An 18594-nucleotide genomic window follows, 5' to 3' on the forward strand; every position below is an offset into this window, starting at 1 on the left:
ACCGGAAGAAATGTGCCGGAAGGTCTGGATTCTTACATATCTCGATGTGATTTATCTAGAAATATCTACAGCAAGAATTTTGGGTCTCAATGAATCCAAAATGACAATGTGGTTAGAAGTGGTGGAGAGAATAAAAGCTAGCATATAATGGTAGTGTCTGGTCAGGAGCGAATGATAATGGATGGATTATCCAATGGGGGGTCCGGAGGGGGGGGTGCGAGCAAGAGCATATGTGTGTAGGGTATTAGATAGCAGGTATTAGGGGTATATCTTGGATAAGACATTTAACTAAATGGTTGATTTCATTGGATGTGCACTGTTAATTAATGCTTGTATATCTAATCTTGTGTTATGTTTGTTTATGTGTTTGTTTAAAAAATAATAAAAAAATAAAATACAAAAAAAAAGATGGCGGACAAGCCGGTGTTCAAAACATTACGAAAGGATAATGGTGATAGGGTCATAACGACTAAATGAAAAACGATTCTGTCACGGCGAATGTCTTAGTTGCTTAAACAATGTTGGATGATGTAATTGATGAGTCATGAGTCATTGTGGAACAAAATAAAAATCGCGTGAATTGATTGATTGATTAATTGCAAAAAAAATTAAAATATCTTTCTATAGAAGCAGCTGGGAGGTGCGCTGTTTTAAGTGAGCGTGGACTATTGAATTGATTGATTGATTGATTGCTAATTTGATTACTGTACGCCTTGTTTCCAACTGGTTAAGTTTAGGCACTCTTTCGAAGTTGGTTATGGTTAGAGTTTGTCTTTAGAGCAGGGCGATAGACCACCAGCCCTGATTCCAAACTCTAACCTTAACCAACTTCGAAAGAGGGCCTAAACTTAACCAGTTGGAAACAGCTAATTTTATTACTGTCCGCCTGGTTTCCAACTGGTTAAGTTTAGGCCCTCTTTCGAAGTTGGTTATGGTTAGAGTTTGTCTTTAGAGCAGGGCGATAGACCACCAGCCCTGATTCCAAACTCTAACCTTAACCTCTTCGAAAGAGGGCCTAAACATAACCAGTTGGAAACCAGGCGGACAGTAATAAAATTAGCAATCAATCAATTCAATAACCCACGCTCACTTAAAACAGCGCACCTCCCAGCTGCTTCTATAGAAAGTAGGTAAAAAAAACTCTTATAGGGCAGAGAAACCCCCCCCCCCTAAAGATTTTTTTACCCCTATAGGGCAAAGAAAACTTTTTTTAATTTGTTTGACCTACTTTCTTTTTTTGTGAACACATTTTTGTGTTTGACATGACATAAAACTAGACACAAGCATTAACAGTAAATATCCACAATAAATCACAGGATTATACATTCCAGTATTTGAATCAATATAAATGTAGTTTACGAGATATATACATAATACTTACAATACATACATATGCTCTTGCTCGCTCTTCTTCCCCCCCCTCAGGACCCCCCTTGGATAATCCATCCATTATTTCGTTTCTAACCAAGGATTACAATTCATATGCTAACCTTTATTCTCTCCACCACTTCTAACCAGATTGCAATGCTGGCTTCATTGACACCTAAAATTCTTGCTGTAGATATCTCTAGATAAATCACATCGAGATAGGTAAGAAGTAAGAACCCATACCTTCCGGCACATTTTATCCGGTTGAATCCAGCGTGATGCTATCAGCTTTTTAGCAGCCGTAAGACCGGACAAAATGTGTCTCTTTAGCTGTATAGAGGCTGCTAACTGAGAAACATCATTCAACAACAATACAGAAGGCAGTACAGGTATGGTCAGAAATAAAAATTCTGATAATTGTGTGGTTACTTCTTCCCAGAATATCTTAACAGGGGGGCATTCCCAGTACATATGTATAAATGTACCGATATCACCCCTTAGACACAAGGAGCATAGAGAGTCTTGTTTAAGCCCCATTCGGTTCAATCTTATAGGAGTCAGGTAAGTCATATGAATATAATTAAGATTAATCTGTTGATGATCCGGGTTGCGTGACGCTAGTCGAACGTTTGCCCAGACTTCTTGCCAATCAAAATCTACTTCCAAGTCTGGTATATCCCTCCTCCAGACTGAGTCTAGGGGGAGGATTCCATACGAAGACGTAAGTAAGTGATGATAAAAGTCTGATACGAAGCCGCTCGATGTCTCCCTTTCATAGAAGAATTTGTGATATCCGTGGTGCTCAAGTGGTATCTTTAATGGGACTCCATGAGCCTTCAAAGTTGCTAATAACTGTATAGAAATAATAAGTGGAGCTGGTGAGGTTAAATTTGTTATGAATTTCATGATAGCTACAGAAACCCCGTTCGTTGAAGATATCTCCCAATGTATGTATGCCCTGCTTTTCCCATTTGGGATATCTGATAGGTCGTTGTGCAATAAGGAGTGAATTGTTATTGAATAGGGGAGAATGGCTATGCCATTTATGTTGGTTAGTAAATTTTTTCTGTGTGTCACGCCATATCCGAATCACATGTGTAATAAGAGGACCAAATTTCAAGTCGCATTGCTTAATTGATAATTTGGTGTATACTATATCCTGCAGTCTATGTGGTGCCACTATGTTTTCTTCTAATGTTCTCCAGGATACAGATGCTTGAGAATCAAACCAGGTGATCAGTGGTCTTAAAGAGAGCGCTTTAAAATAGTGGTAGAAGTCTGGAAATGCTAAACCTCTGTCGGCTTTGTTTCTCTGTGCGTGGATCTTTTTATTCGTGGAGGTTTGTTGTTCCAAATAAATGTATATGCAGTGGAGTGTAATTTTTTCCAGTAACCAGCAGGGGGGGGGGGGGGGGGGTAACGGTAACATTGAACTAAAGAAGTTGATTCTAGGTAAAACATCCATCTTAACTATTGATACTCGGGCCTGTACTGAGTTTTTAAGTTTTGACCACCTGTCAAAGTCATTTGTGATCCTGTTCATCTTGTACATTAACGAGATATGTAAAGTATCCAATATATTTAAATGTATTTTATTTGCGGATGACACTAATCTTTTTTTTCTGGTGAGAATGTCCAGCAGCTTTTAGAGGTCATCACATCTGAAATGAAGAAATTGAAGGAATGGTTTGATAGAAACAAATTATCATAACTTGAGCAAAACTAAAATTATGTTGTTTGGAAACTGTAGATTGGATACTCAGATACAAGTTAAAATAAATTATGTGATTATTGAAAGAGTTTATGAAAATAAATTCCTAGGTGTAATAATAGACCATAAAATCTGTTGGAAACCTCACATAAAACATGTCCAATCTAAACTCTCACGAAGCATTTCAGTCATGAGTAAAGTAAAGCACATTCTGGATAGAAAATCACTCTACATTCTCTACTGTTCACTAGTTTTACCATATTTAAATTACTGTGCTGAAGTCTGGGGAAACAATTATAAGTCTACACTACAACCACTTTTTATACTCCAAAAAAGGGCCATAAGGATAGTTCACATTGCAGGTTATCGTGATCACACTAACATATTGTTTTTGGAGTCAAAGACATTGAAGTTAAATGATCTTGTGGAATTTAAAACGGCACAATTAATGTATAAAGCAAAAAGTCATGCACTTCCAAGAAACATTCAAGAATTGTTCTTTGATAGGGAGGGGGGTTATAATCTGAGGGGAGAACACAATTTAAAAGTGCTAAATGTACGCACTACCATGAGAAGACACTGCATCTCGATATGTGGAGTGAAACTGTGGAACAGTCTAAATGTGGTGCTAAAGCAATGTCCAAACATGAGACAATTCAAACTGATGTATAAGGAAATGATGTTCACAAGGTACAGGGATGAGGAAGGGACTTGATATTCACGGGTGTTTACATTTTTATTTTATTTCTTTCATGTTTTACATATATAGTTTTTTTTGTTTTGCATATATATATATTTTTTCTTTTTCTTTCTTTTTTATGTTTTAAAATAGTACACTCATTTGAGTAGTGGAAAAGGGGTAGGATTAAATAAGTGTATACTTCTTCCTACTCCTTTTCAAACATGTAGATTGAGTTGTGTTTTGCTTTTGTTATTGTTTGTTTGTATTCATTGCATGTTCGAAATAAAGATTTCAAATCAAATCAAAAATCAAAAATCTTGGAGTCTTGTATAATTATACTTCACCGTTTGGCATATAGTAGGGAATATTTCAACTCCAAGACATCTAAAGTGTTCTACCATTGGTATATTTCCTGGAAGGATTGTAGTCTTCGCAGAGACATTAAGTGGGAGGAAGGCCGACTTTGGCCAGTTTATCCTAAATCCCGATAGATTGCCAAAATCATCAATCAGCTTGAGAAAATGAGGCAGTGAGGTGGTAGGGTTTTGCATTAACAATATTACGTCGTCCGCATATAAACTAATATGATGCTGTGTGCCCTTAATTGAGATTGGCTCTATGGATTGGGATTGTCTTATATACTGTGCTAAAGGCTCTAAGGATAGAGCAAATAGTCCGGGACTAAGAGGGCAACCCTGTATGGAGCGCGACACAGGAAAGAGTGAGGAGGTGAATTTACCTGTTATAATCATGGCTGATGGGTCTTTGTATAATACTTTTATCATATTGATGAATCAGTTTCCTAACCCCATCCTTCCGAGTACTGCCCATAAATAAGACCATTCCAACCTATCAAAAGCTTTCATCGCATCCAAGGATAATACAGCTGTAGGTGGAATGGCATCCTTGCTGGCATCTAATACATGTAGTAACCGTCTTATATTATCCGTGATCAGGCGGCCTTTTATGAAGCCAGTCTGATCAGGATGAACTAAAGATGTCATATGCTTTTGAAGTCTGATGGCTAGTACCTTAGCATACAGCTTGAGATCGGTTCCGAGGAGACTTAAGGGTCTTTATACAACGGCATGCAAATTTCTCGATTCTGATTGGCTGAAACAGTCATTTTACACGTCTTTATTGGCAACAATCCACGCTGCTGGCCCAGGACCCGCCCACAACCGACCCACATCACATCACTCCGCCGGATCACAAGAAGGTGGCCAAAAATCTTTACAAATGGATATGTTAATGGCGACTAAACGACTAAATATGAAGCGATTCTGTCAAGGGGAATGTGTTAGCCCTTTAAACAATGTTGGATGATGTAATTGATGGGTCTTGAGTCAATCTAGAACAAAAGAAAAATCGCGGATTGTTTGATTGATTAATTGATAGATTTAAATTTCTACTTCCTCCCCACTGACTGCACTGCAGCGTTCACTCTCACTGTCCGACGCTGGCGTACCCACAAACACACACACACACATACACACACACACACACACACACACATACACACACACACACACACACACACACACACACACACACACACACACACACACACACACGCACACACACACACACACACACACACACACACACACACACTCCTGTCTGCAACAGCGGGGGAGTCAGACTGAGAGAGAAGCAGCGCTGTTTTAAGTGAGCATGGTCTATTGAATTGATTGATTGGTTGATTGCTAATTTTATTACTGTACCCCTGGTTTCCAACTGGTTAAGTTTAGGCTAAAAGAAATAAATAAAAAAATAGGGCGAAGAAAACGTTTTTTTCCTATAGGGCAAAGAAAACGTTTTAATTTGTTTTACCTACTTTATATTCTGCATCTGGTAATAAAATTTTCAATCAATCATTCCAATAATACACAGTTGGATGTGTTAGTTGGTTGGATGCACTTCAAGCTGCTTCCACATGAGGCAACTTCTCTCAATCATTCCAATAATACACAGTTGGATGTGTTAGTTTGGTTGGATGCACTTCAAGCTGCTTCCACATGGAGTTGTGGGAACTACTTTTTCTGGCGGATGGTTTTTTCAATAAATCTTCGATTAATGTGTGTTTATTGTATAGAAATAAGGTTGGATGAATCTGGCAGTTGTATAAAAGCTTTACACCACGTGCAGTCGTGATTTGTGACCAATAAACCATGCCTAGGGGGGTCTAACGACCCTCGGCTGCGCCTCGGGCCTAACAACCACCCCTAGGCATGGTTTATTGGTCACAAACCACTCCTGCGTGTGATGTAATGCTTAAATAACTACCACATTCGGTGGGTTCTTTGTCTTTTTTAAGGAGGACAGATATGAGTGCCATATTGACGTCCCTGGGGAAGTTCCCCTCTTTGATTGAGTATAAAATCATATCAAGTAATAGGGGTCCAATTACATCCCAACATGAGAGGTACAGTTCTGGTGGGATACCATCCCATCCAGGAGCCTTACCAATTTGTATTTCAGATATAGCCTCCCTAAGTTCCTCTAGTGTAATAGGTGTATCTAACTGTTTAGCATCTTCCACTGAGAGTTTAGGTAGGTTAATTTGATTAAGAAATGTATTCTACTTTCTATAGAAGCATCTAAGAATGAAGTTCTATAGAAAGTAGGTTAAAAACTAAAGAAAAGTTGGATGTGTTAGTTTGCTGGATGTCTAGTTGAAAGACAGTTGGATGTCTTAGTTTGTTGGATGTCTAGGTGAAAGACAGTTGGATGTCTTAGTTTGTTGGTTGCCTAGTTGAAAGACAGTTGGATGTCTTAGTTTGTTGGATGTCTTAGTTGAGAGACAGTTGGATGTGTTAGTTTGTTGGATGTCCTACTGAGAACAGTTGGATGCACTTCCGAGCTGCTTCCACATGGAGGCAACTTCTCCTTTTTTTTTGGGAACAACTTTTTCTGGCGGATGGTTTTTTCAATAAATCTTTAATTAATGTGTGTTTATTGTATAGCAATAAGGTTGGATGAATGTGCCAGTTGTATAAAAGCCATTACACCACGCGCAGTCGTGGGTTGTGACAATTAGACCATGCCTAGGGGGGGTCTAACGACCACCCCTAGGCATGGTCTAATTGTCACAACCCACTCCTGCGCGTGATGTAATGCTTAACTATTTCGCTCCCAATCACATACATTGGGTTAGTGAAACAGAAGAGTATTCTGTTTCACTAACCCAATGTAAGTGATTGGGAGCGAAATGTGTGTCACTTGAAAGGGGCGCTGTTTTGCACGAAAACCCATGACACTTTTTTGGTATGATTCACAGAGGTAATAGTCATTCTAATGAAATGTTGGCATCTAAAAAAGATGTTTTATTTGTTTATTTGTTTGTCTGTTTTTTGGTGAAGCAAACCTGTTGTCCTGTTGTCATATAGAAGCCTCCTCTGGTATATTGTTATTTGCACTGGGTGGGGTTGGGGGTGAGATATACAGTACGATGATGGTATATATCAATCATTGTAATTTGTTTAATTTTGTAAAAACTGAATAATTGTATGAACGAGTGTGGTCTGTTCATTTAACATGGATCAAATTCTTGTAACCTGCCTTTATCGATGTAATTTATGAGGTAGCCTGGCGGTCTAATTGTTAGCTAAATTACACCAACCGGCATGTTAGACGTTCTTTTGGCAGTGGGCTTCATTGAGTGCTGATCCTTATCATTAGGGCACAATTATCTTGTTGTATTATAAGAAATAAGTCAGTTCTATAATTAATCATACTAAATGTACTCATTTCTAAGTGCTATTGCTGTATAAACACAGGAAATAAGTTATTTCAGCAATGTTACAGGTCCCTGTCTTGCTACTGAAATTGTATAGAATTATTTAATCAAATCTTTATTTAAACCAAAGTAGTTCAAACTAATTAACAATGAACTTAACATGTCCAAAAACTAGTAGAAGTATAAACGTATTTAATCCTACAGCTTCTCTAACTACTCAGTGATTGTGAATATACATATATCTACACTTAAATGATAAAATATTAAATAGAAAAGGCCACTAGGGGAGAAAACAAAAAAGCCACCATCAAACTACAACAAAACAACAATGTCAACTCTTTACCCAGATGAGTAGGGTATATCTGCAGTGCCGCAGCCCCATACATAGGAGGGGCCTGTACTGTGCGGTGCACTACTGCGCATGCAATCTTGGGCGGGGCTTCATAGTGCGCATGCGTGTGGAGCAAATATGAGTTTCTACTTCTAGATCTGGTTTAACATTCATTCTACTTCGTTGAAAAATAACCAAATATGTCTTTCAGTGAAAATGTAAGTACCTATTAGGCCGGGGCACCTTCGCTATTTTGGACATTAGGGCCTATTTTCCGTCTGTAATTTGCTTTAGTGGTGAGCTAATGATAGCTAATGCACGCTCCGGGATTGCAGCTGGGGGCTAGTTCTGCACTAACCTAACGTTAGCTAGCTAACGCATGTTAGCTAATATTCCCTGTAAACACCCAACTAACGCTATGTGAATGTGAAGTTGCTATTATTTTGGCCCACGTTTTGACTACACATTGGGCGCCATGGGTTATATGATATCCATCAATATAGCCAGTCTGCCACCGTTGAAAGCCTATGGAGATGTTTACCTTCTTTGCAGGGCTATAACTTTTTTAATTGTATTGCTATATTGACATTACTAAGGCCCATTCAACATAGATTATCTATCATTCAGGATGTGGCAACGTTATATTTTTTCATTCATACATTGTTGTGTTACTAGCGTCGAGAATATAAGTATGTTTTAATCTTTTCTGCTGTAATTCCAAAAACAGTAGTTATAGGCCCTGAAGCATAATAGATTATCGATTGGCGTTTCTTTCCTATACACGCTATATTAAAAAATTCAAATGTATATGATCGGTATACATTATGCAAAAAAAAAAAATAACGCACATCCTCCGTTTGTTGGTGCTGAGCCAAACAATTATACTTCATACATTATGCTTCATCATGCGTGAAGGAAAGGGGGGGGGGGGGTCGTTTATAATTCCTTGATTGTCAGTAACGGCTTTATTTACTATGGGTTGATACGGTGATCTGATGGTTTGCAGTGAAATTAATAAACAATCGGGCTGAAAATAACGTTAGTGTCCTCTTAGGCCATGTTTAGACGGAAACGCTAGCAGGTGAATCCGGAAAAAAAAAAAATCGAATGTGCCTTTTGTTTATACGGCAACAGCGTTTTTGCGGGGAGAATCCGCAAAAAAGTGAGACCACCTTCCTGGGTGGAAATCCTAGAAACTATACACCTTCGCGCTATCATCTGAACAGTCAAACCGCATAAAACTATGACGGGTTGTCATGGCTCTCGTCGCGTACAGCTTACGTCACAGGCATGCGCCAGTAGCCAAGACGCGTAAACAAAGCGAACAAGCATGTCTGATTCTATCCACGGAGATCACCTGAAGGCTACATTGGCAGTACTTTTAAATACACAAGAATCAGTCCAGCGGCTATCGCAACTATTAGTGACTGGAGCCACTGTCTGTGTGACTCTGCTTTGGTCCAATCACATTCCCCCACCCACAGTCTGCGAATCAGAGGCAGAGTAGGGCGGGTCTTCACAGCAAGCCTGGTTGTCTCAACGACCTGAGGCAGTGTAGCGTATGGGTTGCGTGAATATTTTCCCTAACGGAGTTGCACTTCCGCGTTCGGTTTGCGCGATCTGATTGGCCACTGACGTTTCTGGTCATGTGACATCTGCGCCAATCGTGTGACAGCGGGGCTCCGTCGTCTCGAGTCGACTACACTTTTACAGCCTCGTCTGCACGCAGAATTCCATCCCAAAACACTAGTCTAAACGCAACATTAAAAGTGAGACCGCAAGACGACTTTTGCGATTTCAGACTCTCTCCGTCTAAACATGGCCTTAGCGTGCGCCGATGAGACTGGAGGAGAAAGATCCCAATTATTTGACGCCGATCTCCTACATCCATTTCCGGTTTGTATGGCACAATAAACGCCGAAATCATATCGATTATTAAGTTTAGAAAGCGATCCAAATGCACTATAGTGTTCGTCTGGAGTCCCGTAACAAGATGTGACTGCCGGAGGGATTTCCTCGACGCACCGATCGGCACTTCCGGTTTTGGCGAGAGTGTAACTCGCCCGACCATCCACCAGGCAGCGGTATTGAGGCGTTGCACTCTCATACAGGGTCCCGCTGGAGTTGGCTGGATGAATTATGAATGCCATGGCAAAAAAATGAAATATTGATCCCAAAAACGGCATACGCCGTTGTTGGCGGTCAAAAACGGCGTAAGTCGTTTTTGGCGACCAATATGTTAATGTTGAACTAATGTTAAAGCTATGTTAAACATGAACCATTCTCACAAGGTGTTCAACTTCACATCATCTGTTATTGTCCACCGCAATACACACATTGTCAACGTCATTGTAAAAAACATGTGTTGCTTATTCAATCAAATCCCGGTTCAAGCGTTTTATAACCTTGAGCAACATTCCTCTATTTTAGTCCAAAATGATAAACATGACTTGATGCTTTTTTCTTACATAGTACTGTATATTTGTATGTCTCTAAATATCTTGATGAATTGAACATTCATTTAAGTACCTGTATTATTCAGTACATTAAAATGTAACTTCTTCAACTTGAACCTGTGTGGAATGTGTATCTGGTCATCTGTGTGTGATGGAGGAGATATGGTCAGTTGCCCGACAGAGCCTTTATCCTCTCCTCTGACGGAGGCTGTGTATGTTTGAACTGTAAAGCCCCACAATCAGAGCTACTGTACCAGATCGGTCTGAACTGTAAAACACCACAGTCAGTTGCGGGGAGGAAACTGGAGGAAACCCACAAAGAAAAGACACAGGGAGAACATGCCAACTCCACACAGAAAGTACCTGGATTCGAATAGAATATTTGCATCTCTGTGGGGTCCTTATCAAAATAATCGCTTATCAAACCCATTGTGTTTACTGATATTATATACCATATAAACCATTAAGAGTGGGTGTCAGACAAGAGGGAAGACTGTCAGGTTTTAAACTGGATACCAAACAGAAGGTAAAGATGACTTTGAACTGTACAGTAACAGTAATCCAGAACTATTTCATTGCACTGATTTTATAGTATGTCACATCAATGTCATTCATGTCTTTCACATTCTACTAAAACTGAATCAAACCATAAACAAGGTGGCCTGTTGGGATGTTAGATCCTAATGTGAAAAACTGATTTTATGTCTGAGGAGAAGACTGGTACTTAGTTCATTAGTCTCTCCATCTATGTAACTAACCATATTTGCATATCTTGTATGTCACACATTTAACAGTACTGATTGAATTGATTGAAAACTTTAATGAACAGATTGCAGAATGGGTACAGTACAGTTCAATACACAATTATTATTATTATTATTATTATTATTATTATTATTATTATTATTATTATTATATAATTATTATTTGTAGATCTGGTATGTCATAAATGTCTAGATGTAACAGTACTGTGTATCTGTATGTCATATGTTATGATGAATTGAAAATGGGGGACCCTGATATAAACGAGACGAAAGTCTCTCTGGTCTGCATCCCCTTAACCCTTTCACTGCCACACTACAGAAGGTTAACCCTTTACTATCACACTACCGACGGCTTCTCAGTTACAGTGGGTGACAATATTGTCACAAGGAAAGATGAAATTACATACCTAGGTTCAATCCTAGAGGCAAATCTTTCCTGTGACAAAATGGCATCCAATGTAATCAAAAAAGTCAACCAACAAACTAGATTCTTGTACCGGATCTCCTCTCTGGTAAACAAGAATACCCTGAAGACTCTAGCAGGAGCACTCATTCAAGGTTACTACGACTATGCTTGCACCTCATGGTACCAAAGCACCTCAAAGGCGCTAAAAACAAAACTACAAACATCACAAAACAAACTGGTCAGACTACTACTGCTTGACTTTACTCCTAGAACCCACCTCACCCCTGCCCACTTTGACAACCTAGGATGGCTTAGAGTAGACGACAGAGTAGAGCAACTTGCAATGGGCCTGGGCCCCGTTCCCCGTACCTGGCTAACTGAGTTAGCCGGATAATTTTCAGCATAGCTTGACTTAAGCCAGACCTTTCCATTCCCCGACGCTCGATTGTCTAAATCACTATCAAAAAGTTTGAACCTGGTCGAGGGCAGGGTTAAGTTCAGTTAGCTGGATGAACCATGGCCACGCCCCCGCAAAGAAATCCCAGCTCCCTTCCTGAAATATTTCTCACAGTCTAGATCCCATTATGCCATTCTGAATTATGTTTTTGTGCTTCGTTTGAAATGTAAAATAATAGGTCTACAGTAACGCTGATAATAAATCATGAATCATGAGCCTATGAATTTACTTTGTCCTATATAATGCACGTCATATTTATACGGATACGGCGCTCGCGAGTCGCGACAGTTATTTTAATAACGGACTAAACGGATCATTGCAAATGTGAATCCCGCTGGGATATTTTTAATGAATGAAACCTATCGGGTGTTTGGCTCTGATTAGTTTAATATTCTTCGCTGTGTATTTGCTTAACGGAGCACCCGGATGCGTTTCATTCAAGCTGAAGCGTCTATGCGCGGATTGTGGATATGAATTATGAGGAATCTGAATCTGTGGAGTATTTAATTGTATCACTGTGACAGTGTCACACGTTATTGTGATATTGTAACTGGGATTAAAATATATGAGGAGATGCGCTGTTTGATGGATTTGATGACGTGACTTGATAAATTGAATGAGCCTTTGATGTTTTTGATGAATGAATTTGAGAAAATGCATTCATCTTTTCAAGCAATGTTATCTGATGATGAACATGAGGTGTCACTGGTATAAACCAAATTGTAATCAATTCAATGCATGTATGGATTATGTCCGAAACAGATTAAAACCTGATTAATAGTGTAACTGCAAGCCTTCCTCCAAGTCTCTCTTTGGAAACCATGTATTTATATAGTACATAATACCTAAGCACATACAGATATCCTCATGATATAATTCATATCAATTAGATATACTATTTGGGCTTGTTTTTATCGTTATTCTGAAAGAGCTGAACTAATTATTTTCGCTAGCAAGATCTCATTTGATTTCATTCCATAAGCCTATACTGCCAGCAGGTACGTTTAAAGAAATATAATCCAATTGATTGGGGTAATGAGGGATTTAAAATTAGCCTATAGATTATGCATTTAACTTGTCGGCGAGGCTATTGAGCCGTACTGCATTATACCCATTCTGCAATCGGTTAATAAAGTTTTAAATCAATCAATCAATCAATGCAGTTAGAAAATCAGGATTTCTGCTATCGACACTTGCTGTCTTTTCAGCTGAGGCGGGCGCGCGCAATTATCCTGAGTCTCAAGTCTGGTTCAAATGAACGAGACTGAATCCACCTTCGAGGAACAGGAAAATCCCGGATTCAAACATCGGGTTAATTGAATCTGGATAATGGGACTCTTGATCGACTTAGTTGAACCAGGTACGGGGAATAGGGCCCTGGTCTACAAGACACACTACACGACTAAGGTACCCCTGTACACGTCAAAATACTTCCCAAAGGTCAGTGAATACCACGACCACAACACCAGAGGGAGCTCCACAAATCATGTTAAACCCAGATTCGGCTCAAACAAGGGACTAAACACGTTTCGCAATTATGCCACATCAATGTGGAACGCCCTACCCACAGCTGTAAAGGAATGTAAATCACTACCCACTTTCAAAACCACTCAAAGAGCACCTACAGGAGGCTGCAATTCAAAACTGGCCCCTGTAAATGTCCTAACCCAACCCCCTCCAATGTACAGTAAATGTCCTAACCCAATAATACACGAGACCCTCTTCTTGGGACCAAGTAAGGTTTCGTCGATAATCCAATGTAGTTACCCCCCCCCCCACCCAACCACCTCCAATGTAGTTTCCCACCCCCCCTCCACCCCACCTACCCAACCTCCTCCAATGTAGTTTCTTCGTCAAATGTATATACTCTTTTTTAGACTTTTTGTATCACAAACAATACTGTATTTGTAAATCTGGTATGTCATAAATGTATAGATGTAGCACTGTAGCAGTATTGTCCATCTGTATGTCATATACGTTATGATGAATTGAAAATGGGGGACCCTGATGTAAACAAGATGAAAGTATTTATCTGGTCTGCATCCCCTTAACAATTGTGTGTATTGAGCTGTACTGTATTGTACCCATTCTGCAATCTGTTAATAAGATTTTCAATCAATCAATCAAACCCTGGATGCAAAAAGAGCGAGGGGAGTCGCTTCTATAGGCTGAGGTAAACATCACTCCAAAGGGGACAGGAATCTCACCACCCCACTGAATGACCGACTGTCATTTGATCACTGAGGGGACACTGTTGAGGGTAAATTTCGGCAAATTGTAATTAGCATACTCTTTCTATACTACAAGTTATAGCTCAGAACAACACTTTACACGTGTGTAACTTGCGTGAAATGTGACTTGATGGGGGGGGGGGGGGGGGGGGTTCTTGATTAGGCCTTCGCACAAAGTAGCCTTCTGGCTAGACGTCACACAAAAATCTACTTATATATTTCTATAAGAAATCCGGCCATGTTTTATTTTGTTCTTTTTATTAATACATTTTTAGAAAATGTCTATATTGCTTTATCTATTTACGCTAAATTCCCTGCTTTATCAAAGAGAGAAATTGACCACAGACGAAGCTAGACGTGATCTATTAAAGTTATATTAAGTATCATTAGGACTTTGTACGTTGTTGAATTGAGTTAGACATTGCTTCGCATTGAGAAATCCTACAAAAAGAAAATGAATATTGAAAAGGACACCAATTATTTACAAGAGACTATTTGCAACTTTTATGGGTAGAATTTTTATTAAAATACTGGACAGACAGGAAAGCATTTCAAGTCATTCAAAAGGTCTAACTTTTAAGATGCAAACACTAGGATGGAAGTGGTCACAGGTCACATACTGTATAGCTACTGTAGTTCACAGGCAAGGGGACCAAGGAAGTGTAGACCTACTGTAGTTTACAGGCAAGGGGACCAAGGAAGTGTAGACCTACTGTAGTTTACAGGAAGGGGGACCAAGGAAGTGTAGAACTATTGTAGTTTACAGTCAAGGGGACCAAGGAAGTGGACACGGGGTTCAGGGGATGGGAGGAATATTAGAAAAGGCACTTTTACACTTAGTAACCAGTAACTGACAGACCCACGTCTAAATATAAAAAAAATGCGTCAAAGACTAGAAAATAAAATGAGCCTCTCCACTGAGGCCTGCAGAGGAGCATGTAAACAGAGTGGTTTCTCTGTACAACACCAGCTCAACGTCTGCTTCCATCTGCAGGACAACAGAAATGATTCATTTAGCAATCAACTTAAAAAGAAAAAAAAATAACCTTTTGGGAGTTCTCAAGTCAACTCACTACCTTGTCACTCGAACAGTGGTTCCCAAACGTTTTCAGTGAGCCCCCCCCTCCCCCCATTATGAATTTTATAGAGCTTTGCAAATGGCCAAATGTATTAAAAAGTTAACAATCATCTATTAAAAGAATGACCACACCATATATTATAATATTTCTTTTACTGGTGTCTTTTGCCTTAGTGTTTTGATGTCCATTTATTGGGTCTCATAGTACATAGTAAAGATAACCACTTAAAATTAAATAAAACGTACTTTTAACCCCCCCACGCCCAAGGCCCCACAGGTTGGGAACCACTGCGCCAACATAAATCAATCGGGAGAATGTGCCCCCACATGGCTGACACCTGAAGTTTTTCTGTATTACACTTCAGGAACCACAAGGCGGCGCCACTCTGCCCTACAAGGGCAAACAGCAGCAACTGTGCAAGTAATGAAACTGACGGACTTAAAAGGTCATATCTTGTCCTGCGACTCCTGCCAAAGGTCTTGTTGGTACAAATATCTATATTATTGTAGAAGTATGTCATATAGTATCTATAAAGTACAAACAATACCTTTGACAGGAGAGGAGACACTTTCAAGTTTCACTCTCCATGCAACAACTGCTTTTTGGCTTTGTGGGGCAACATTAACAACTGTCCAGCGAGACGAGTCAAAACCTAAAGGACGGAAGTGATTCTCAGTTGTCCCTCCTCGCTAATCATTAAGGTGACGGTCCCAGAAGGCCAAGTTGTATTTTTCAAGTATGGAGTGTAATCAGGGTAAAGGCAGCCCCTGCCCAGGCCAGCAGATCCTGGCTTTCTCTGTATGGACACCCAGGTTGCCTGGCTGAGGAGGGGGAGTGCCTTGCCTTTACCTTGGTCAGTGCAGAGCAGGCAAGAGAGCAGCGACCGCATCTGCAACATTCACACTGAATCCTAAAGGATCCAGTTTATTTTTCACATGGTATTCAGATGGTTCTTTAGCCTGTTCCGTGGGAATCACCACACTAGTATCGATCTGTAAAGCATTATTTTACATACATAATAACTGCTACCTTGCTGCAGACAAGGCCCCCAAAGAAGTTCTGTATTCTGGCAATATTTTCAATTGCACATACTGTAATATTATATATATTCGTTTTATCCTAGTTGTATCCTGACTGCTACCTGGGTACAGCAATTCTGGAGATTTGCATACTTATTTGCACTAGGTATGTATGTACCTGTATATTCTAAAAATAAAAACACAATTGCACATACACTTTTAATACTTAGTTTTGTCCTGACACTTGCACAAATATCTGTACATTGTACCTACCCATATTCATACAGTCTATACATACTGCACCAGTGTTTATTGTCGTGATTGGTTTACATACTGTAGCCTACAGCCATGTGCATCATATCCATCCATCTAGCAGCAAACACTAAAGTTAAATAAATGAGTCATAGTGACCAATGTGGCATGTTCCAGAGTCTGGGGCATACCCAAAAGCACTTATCTTGGGAGAAAATACCATGCATTCCAGGTTTCCTTGGTTCCTATGACTACGCTCAGGCCAAAAAACCATCTGACCAGCATGTGAAAAAGCAGGAATTCTCAGTTAAAAATCAACAACATAAATAGAGCACCAGAAGGAGTGACTGGCGTGCCGCCCCCGAACAGAACCACATGGTGAGTAGCAGCTTCTGGCTTCTCTGTAACACGTCAGAAAACACCGTGGTCTGAACGGGCCACGCGGCTCAGGAAAAAATAAAAAACACATATCGTTGGCCTTTTACTAGTCGAAGAATTCTCTTCATTAAATGATGCAAAAGATATTACTTGGATTTAAATCCCAACAAATTCAACAGGGGCCAGTTTACATCCCCAATATGTGCGGGAATTCAAACCTCATTTTGTGCCATCATCAAATTCAGGCGTGTTGGGAGGCGTGTGGGGGCGGCAGCAGTGATGACATCATGACCACCAGAACATGGTCTAGGACAGAAGAGTATATCGCTGATGTTGTGTGTAAACCCTTGTAACATTACATTTAATCATTTCCCGCTTTTACTTTAATCAAAGGTTTACAGTTTACGTACGGATACAATGGTTTTCATCCGACGACAGCGACATTGAGGAGAGGAGTGCAAGCTAGGGATGCCCCGATCGATCGGCCCCCGATCGATATCGACCGATAATCAGTATAAATATGCGATCGGTGATCTGTGATAATGTTTTATTTTCACCGATCGTCAAACCCGATCTCATTCGCTGTCGCTGAGTTCTGTCGCAGACACCGGTGGTGCGGTGTCTGCTCTCGAGTCCAGCCCCTCCCGCACGCATGTAAACACGGGAGGACGGGGTGTCGGCGTCTCCCTGAGCTAACGTTAGCTTAGCTACAGTTACAAAATGACCCAGTCAACTATTCACTTTTAGTTTAATACATGATGAGGCATTGTCTAACCGAACGGTATCTAGCCGACCAGCTACCGATAGCTCCTGACATAAACAAACGCTCCACAAAGTCTAGTAGAGTGTATGATACCTGTTAGCTGTTAGCTGTTAGCTCACGTTACGTTAGCACAAGCTAGGTCACTGTTCAAAACGAAATGTCCCATTGAACTAAATAATTCACTGAGGCGTTGTATTAACGTTATATATCCGGCTAGCAGTAGCCACAGATAGCTCCTGATATCAATGTCTTATAACACTGATTCGATGTGTATTGGAGCTGAGGGCTTGTGAATGTGATTTAACGTTAAACCAATACTAGGGTCCAGCCTGGGTCCAGCTGCAGCGCCGGAGAATCCTTGCCGTAGCTCGAGGCTCCAGCTGCAGCTCCGGAGAATCCTGGCCGTAGCTGGAGGCTACTAGAGTACACACAGACAGTGGAGCTTGTTGCGTGGTGGCGATATCTCGCAGATAATACAAGTACAAGTCTAATTATATAATATATATATTTTATAAAAAAAAAAAAAAATTATATAAAATAAAATTTAATTTCTTTTAATCAAAAACGATCGGTATCGGATCGGTATCGGCCGATATGGCTCACGACGATCGGTGATCGGTATCGGTGGCAAAAAACGTGATCGGGGCATCCCTAGTGCAAGCCATCAAGGATGAGACTGTACAGTAGGGTGAAGGGGGAGATTGCGGGGAAGGAGACAGGGAGGAGGAGCAGAACCCCCCTGCTGGGCGTGGAGGTTTTTCTGTAATACACCTCAGGGAGAGGTCTCAGTATTTAAGCTTCTTGGGCACCTCCCAGGGAAAAGCCTCACGGCCAAAGTGGCCGTAGGCTGCGGTGCGCTGGTAGATGGGCTTCTTCAGGTCCAACTCCCTGAAAACACAGAAGACCCAAGGGCTCGCTGGTTAACAAATACTTTCCATCAAAAGCTGAAAACGCATAT

The 18594-nt window shown here is 40.3% G+C and overlaps 1 protein-coding gene across 1 annotated transcript in view; it reads right to left on the minus strand.

Moving 5' to 3' along the window:
• Positions 1-14659: 14659 nt before the first annotated feature.
• LOC311236592 (S-adenosylmethionine synthase-like) overlaps positions 14660-18594 on the minus strand; it is a gene marked incomplete at its 3' end in the record, with an annotated part of 34681 nt that continues 30746 nt past the window's right edge. The window contains exon 10 of the mRNA XM_084324280.1: positions 14660-18524. Coding sequence (XP_084180406.1) covers positions 18422-18524 — 103 coding nt within the window. The remainder of the gene's footprint in view (positions 18525-18594) is intronic.

The sequence above is a fragment of the Notolepis coatsorum genome (assembly GCF_963971535.1).
Source record: "Notolepis coatsorum genome assembly, chromosome: 11".
Taxonomy (NCBI): domain Eukaryota; kingdom Metazoa; phylum Chordata; class Actinopteri; order Aulopiformes; family Paralepididae; genus Notolepis; species Notolepis coatsorum.